This window comes from Nansenia antarctica (assembly GCF_963989245.1).
Source record: "Nansenia antarctica genome assembly, chromosome: 10".
Taxonomy (NCBI): domain Eukaryota; kingdom Metazoa; phylum Chordata; class Actinopteri; order Argentiniformes; family Microstomatidae; genus Nansenia; species Nansenia antarctica.
The window spans coordinates 4,452,260-4,457,259 of record NC_137680.1 but is presented as its reverse complement, the minus strand read 5'-3'; the positions used below and the strand labels follow the sequence as shown (position 1 = coordinate 4,457,259).

The 5,000-nt window shown below is 49.4% G+C and overlaps 1 protein-coding gene across 1 annotated transcript in view; it reads left to right on the top strand.

Moving 5' to 3' along the window:
* ddr1 (discoidin domain receptor tyrosine kinase 1) overlaps nt 1-5,000 on the top strand; it is a 38,464-nt gene that overhangs the window by 29,926 nt on the left and 3,538 nt on the right. Inside the window, 5 exon segments of the mRNA XM_080540532.1 lie at nt 1,108-1,271; nt 1,563-1,770; nt 3,413-3,532; nt 4,604-4,821; nt 4,823-4,891. Of these exon segments, the coding sequence (XP_080396658.1) occupies nt 1,108-1,271; nt 1,563-1,770; nt 3,413-3,532; nt 4,604-4,821; nt 4,823-4,891 (779 nt within the window).

Below are 5,000 nucleotides of genomic sequence, written 5' to 3'. Positions count from 1 at the left end.
AGAGAGAGAGAGAGAGAGAGAGAGAGAGAGAGAGAGAGAGAGAGAGAGAGAGAGATACAAGATCTCAAACTTAATACACCGCATTGTAGAGCTCTGCTGGCTGTCAGTCAGACTGCATGGTGGAGCTGAACTCATAAAGTGTGTATGTGTGTGTGTGTGTGTGTGTCTTGTTAGTCTCTCATTGTCCAGGGGTCTAGTTAGCTTTGCTGTTTTATGTTCCAACCCCAGCACTTATTCTATTAAGACAGATTTTATTGATTTGATTATGGGGCAAAGAAGTTGACCTCAAACCATACTGAAGAATTTCCTTTTATCTTTAATTTAAATCAAACAGCACATTTGACTTCTATAGGACCCAGAGAGGGGGAGGGTGGAGTAATAGTATTGTACCACATCTCCAGACCATCAACAGACCTGCTCTCATGCAAGGTTGTTTGGAACAAAACACTCAGTGTAAAAATAATAATAATAATAATAATAATAATTCATTAAATGTATATAGCGCTTTTCCAAGGCTCAAAGACGCTTACAATATGGGAGAAACGGAAACACAGAAACAACAAGCAACAGAGAACATGGGCACATGGAACACAGAGTTAGCGAACGGGGAGGGGGTGGTAGGGACAGGGGGGGGTGGCAGGGTTAGGGGAAATGGGTAGGGGTAGGGGAGTATGCGTGTCCCGGGGGGGGGGGGGCGTGGCAGGGTTCTGTCACCAAGACCAGGGGGCTGAGAGGACCTACATGGCATGACAGCATGTATTACATATATTTCATATTAAAATATTTGGGTGTGTCACCCACAGACGCATTCCCGGCCGGTCCCCCCCTGTGACTGTGCAGACAGCGCTAATACACAGACTGAACAGCACATTAACGCGCACCAGCGCACCACGCACATGTTCAAACACACCCAACACTTGGATTTATACTTCAAGATATGTGGACTGTAGCACGTACGCACTCATTACGAACATAACTCTCCACATATTTTGCCTTCAAACCGTGCGTGTGCGTGTGCGTGTGTGTGTGTATTCGTTGTGTATTGTGTTGTGTACTGAATGCATGTTATACCAGCCATTTATTGATCTCATCTTTGCTTTTTCCTAGGAGGTGATTTTGCCCTAACTCCAAGGGCAGGTCTTCCAGTGGCCAAGGACGACAGCAGTAACACAGCCATCCTGATTGGCTGCCTGGTAGGAATCATCCTACTGCTATTGGCTGTCATCGCTGTCATTCTGTGGAGGCAGTACTGGAAAAAGATACTGGGCAAGGTGAGAGTCAAAATGAGAGACTGTGTGTGTGTGTGTGTGTGTGTGTGTGTGTGTGTGTGTGTGTGTGTGTGCGTGTGCGTGCGTGCGTGCGTGTCTGTGTCTGTGTCTGTGTGTGTGTCTGTGTGTGTGTGTGTGTTTTAACACTCTTCCTCTTCCCTCCTCAGGCCCAGAGCAGTCTGTCCCTGTGTGTGTGTGTGTGTGTGTGTGCGTGCGTGCGTGTGTGTGTGTGTGTGTGTGTGTATGTGCGTGTGTGTGTGTGTTTTAACACTCCTCTTCCTCTTCCCTCCTCAGGCCCAGAGCAGTCTGTCCAGCGATGAGCTGCGTGTCCATCTGTCCGTCCCGTCCGACAACGTGGTCATCAACAACACACACAGCTACTCCAGCCGCTACCAGCGCATACACACCTTCCCTGACGAGCGCGACCGGGACAGGGTGGGAGACGCCGAGTACCAGGAGCCCAGCGCCCTGCTCAGACCCCGAGACCCCCGAGACAGCACCGGTAAGACATGGTCACACACGGTTAGTTATGGTTAGTTACGGTCACACATGGTTAGTTATGGTCACACATGGTTAGTTACGGTCACACATGGTTAGTTATTGTCACACATGGTTAGTTATGGTCACACATGGTTAGTTACGGTCACACATGGTTAGTTACGGTCACACATGGTTAGTTATGGTCACACATGGTTAGTTACGGTCACACATGGTTAGTGATGGTCAGTTATGGTCACACATGGTTAGTGATGGTCAGACATGGTTAGTTATGGTCACACATGGTTAGTGATGGTCAGTTATGGTCACACATGGTTAGTTATGGTCACACATGGTTAGTGATGGTTAGTTATGGTCACACATGGTTAGTGATGGTTAGTTATGGTCACACATGGTTAGTTATGGTTAGTTATGGTCACACATGGTTAGTTATGGTCAGACAAGGGTAGTTATGGTTACTTATGGTCAGACAAGGGTAGTTATGGTCAGTTATGGTCACACATGGTTAGTGATGTCTCAGTTCTAGTCAGACAGGTCAGGTACAGGTGGTGAAAGGTGTGGAGAAGGAGGGAGGGACACAGGGAGAAACAGAAAGACAACGCGGCCCTCTCACAGGCCCTCTCACGTTCTCTCTCACGTTCCACCACAGCGACACAAAGACATGAAAGCCGTGAAGTCGCAGTAACAATGTGTTGTGTAAAACAATAAAACCCTGGAGATGGAGGAAAACGTCAAACTCGGGTCATCACACACAGTACGAGGACGGTCGTGGTTAATCTGTAATTGCTTTGTTTGTGTGTTTGGTTTGCAAACCTCTGGTTTGGCCCTCGTTGTTGTATCAATAAGCAAAGTCATTCTGTGTAGAAAAGGGAGAAGGGAAGAGAAATGTGGTGCACAGTTACACAAAAGGAAGATGGAGGAGACCATCAATTCTGAATCCAAAAACATGTAGAACCCTCCTCCAGGCTCAGAGCCTGCAGTGCAGATAGACTCACAGCACACACACACACACACACACACACACACACACACACACACACACACACACACAGGCCACAATAGACCCTATTGTTCTTACTGAGAGGAAAGGAAAAGAAAGAAGGAGAAAGAGAGAGAGAGAGAGCGAGCATTCCTGTAGCGGCGCTGCCTCGCGGGAGGCGGGCGTGTTGTCTTTACCGGCCGTCTGTGTAAAGTTTTTAACAAGTGTCACATTATCCTGAGGAATAACAGAATAACATCAACATTATCCCCCTTCAGTGTTTGTTGTACTTTCTGCCCCTGTGGTTATGTTGGACCGTTGCCTGAGTTGTGTTAACCTCGCCTGTTCCCCTTTGCTATGCCTGTATGTATGTATGGTTCTGTTCTCCCCCACCTCAATGAATGCCCCTCCCCTCCCCTTGTACTTGTAACGGACATGCTAACTGTGTGTTATGCTAACGGTTGTTGTGTTGTTGTTGTTGTTGTTGTTGTTGTGTTGGGTGTGTTTGTCTTGTTTGCTTCATGTTTGTTTGTGCATGTTGTGTGAATCATGTCACGTCGTGTGCCTTGTTGTGTGTGTGTATCGTGCCTTGTTGTTGTTTGTGTGTGTGTGTGTGTGTGTGTGTGTGTGTGTGTGTCTTGTATTACCTGTGTGTGTGTCCTCCCAGCCTTGCTGTTAAACAATCCGGCCTATCACCTGCTCCTGTCAGATCAGAGACAAGGCTTGTGGCCCCTGGCCGTCCCCGGCACGTCTCAGGCTCAGGAAAAGTGCCTCAATGTGCCCCAGGGTAAGAGCTCTCTGACTGGGGGAACGCAGCCAGGATACACCCCAGGGTTCCACAGTAACGCCGTTTTACTTACCAAGTAAAGCATTCGCCCGGGGGTTGTTTGTGCGAGCCCGACGACGCTGCTAGATCCTGGATATTTTTACCTGTGTGCAGGAAGAACAACAGACGGCGCAGGCGGGAGACTAGACTAGATGATCGCGCCTGTCGATCACCCGCTTTGATAATATCTTCACTCACGATCATCTAGTCTAGTCTCGCGCCTGCGCGTCTGTTGTTCTTCCTGCACACAGGTAAAAATATCCAGGATCTAGCAGCGTCGTCAGGCTTGCGCAAACAACCCCGGCGAATGCTTTACTTGGTCCGGGCAAGTAAAACGGCGTTACTGTCGAACCCTGCACCCCCTACTGTTCCCAGAGCTGGACCCACTTTACCAAAACAACAATGGAACCATGTAGTAGACACTGTACAAACATACCGCCTCTATATACACTGGAGGGACAATCATAACTGGGGCCAAGTAGGATTCTGCTATGGAGGCAAAACTTTTTTTTAAGTCCCCCAGAAACCAAATGGAAATAAGGATGTGAAATACCTGTGGAGCTAGCTCAACTAAAACCTAAATATTTCTCCAAAAACAGCTAAATGTGTCTAGAGGCAGATTTTCTGTTGGCCCCTGGTTATAATACCAAACTACCCTTCAATCCAGATATCAACCACCCCATTGTAACAACACCTGTGTAAATGTGTAGACTAGTAGTTCATAGCCTTACAGGAGTGTAGGGTTCAGGGCAGTCATGTGCATGTGTATGATAACAACGCCTACGTCTGTCCCCTTCATTCATTTAATCACTCACCCACCCTACTTACTCATCCTAACAGTCATTTTGTCTCAGACAGTTCAGAGAGAGAGACAGTGGTTTGAGTCCTCCCTCTCTCCTCAAAACACAAGCTTAGAGCAATCGTCTTTACCACGGTCATATGACATGACCCTACCTCTCTCAACCTCAACCCTCCGTCTCTCCACCTCCCCTCCACCTCCCCTCCCTCCCTCCCTCCCTCCCTCCCCCCCAGCCTGTGCCATGGACACAGACCTGGAGAAGGGCGGCATCCCCCCCTCTCAGGAGGAGCCTCCCCCCTACCCCGGAGCCCCTCCCTACCCGGCCCTCTCTCCCCCCAGCGTGCCCCACTATGCCGAGGCGGACATCGTGAGCCTGCAGGGCGTCAGCGGCAACAACACGTACGCGGTGCCCGCCCTGACGGTGCCAAGTCCCGGGGGGGCAGACTGCGCCCCCCCTGCCAGAGCTGCCGCGCCAGTGCCTGGTCTTCAAAGAGAAGCTGGGGGAGGGACAGTTTGGAGAGGTAAGGAGGAGCGAAGTGTGTGTGTGTGTGTGTGTGTGTGTGTGTGTGTGTGTGTGTGCGCATGTACGTGTACGTGTGCATGTTTGTGTGTACGCGTGTGTGTCTGTGT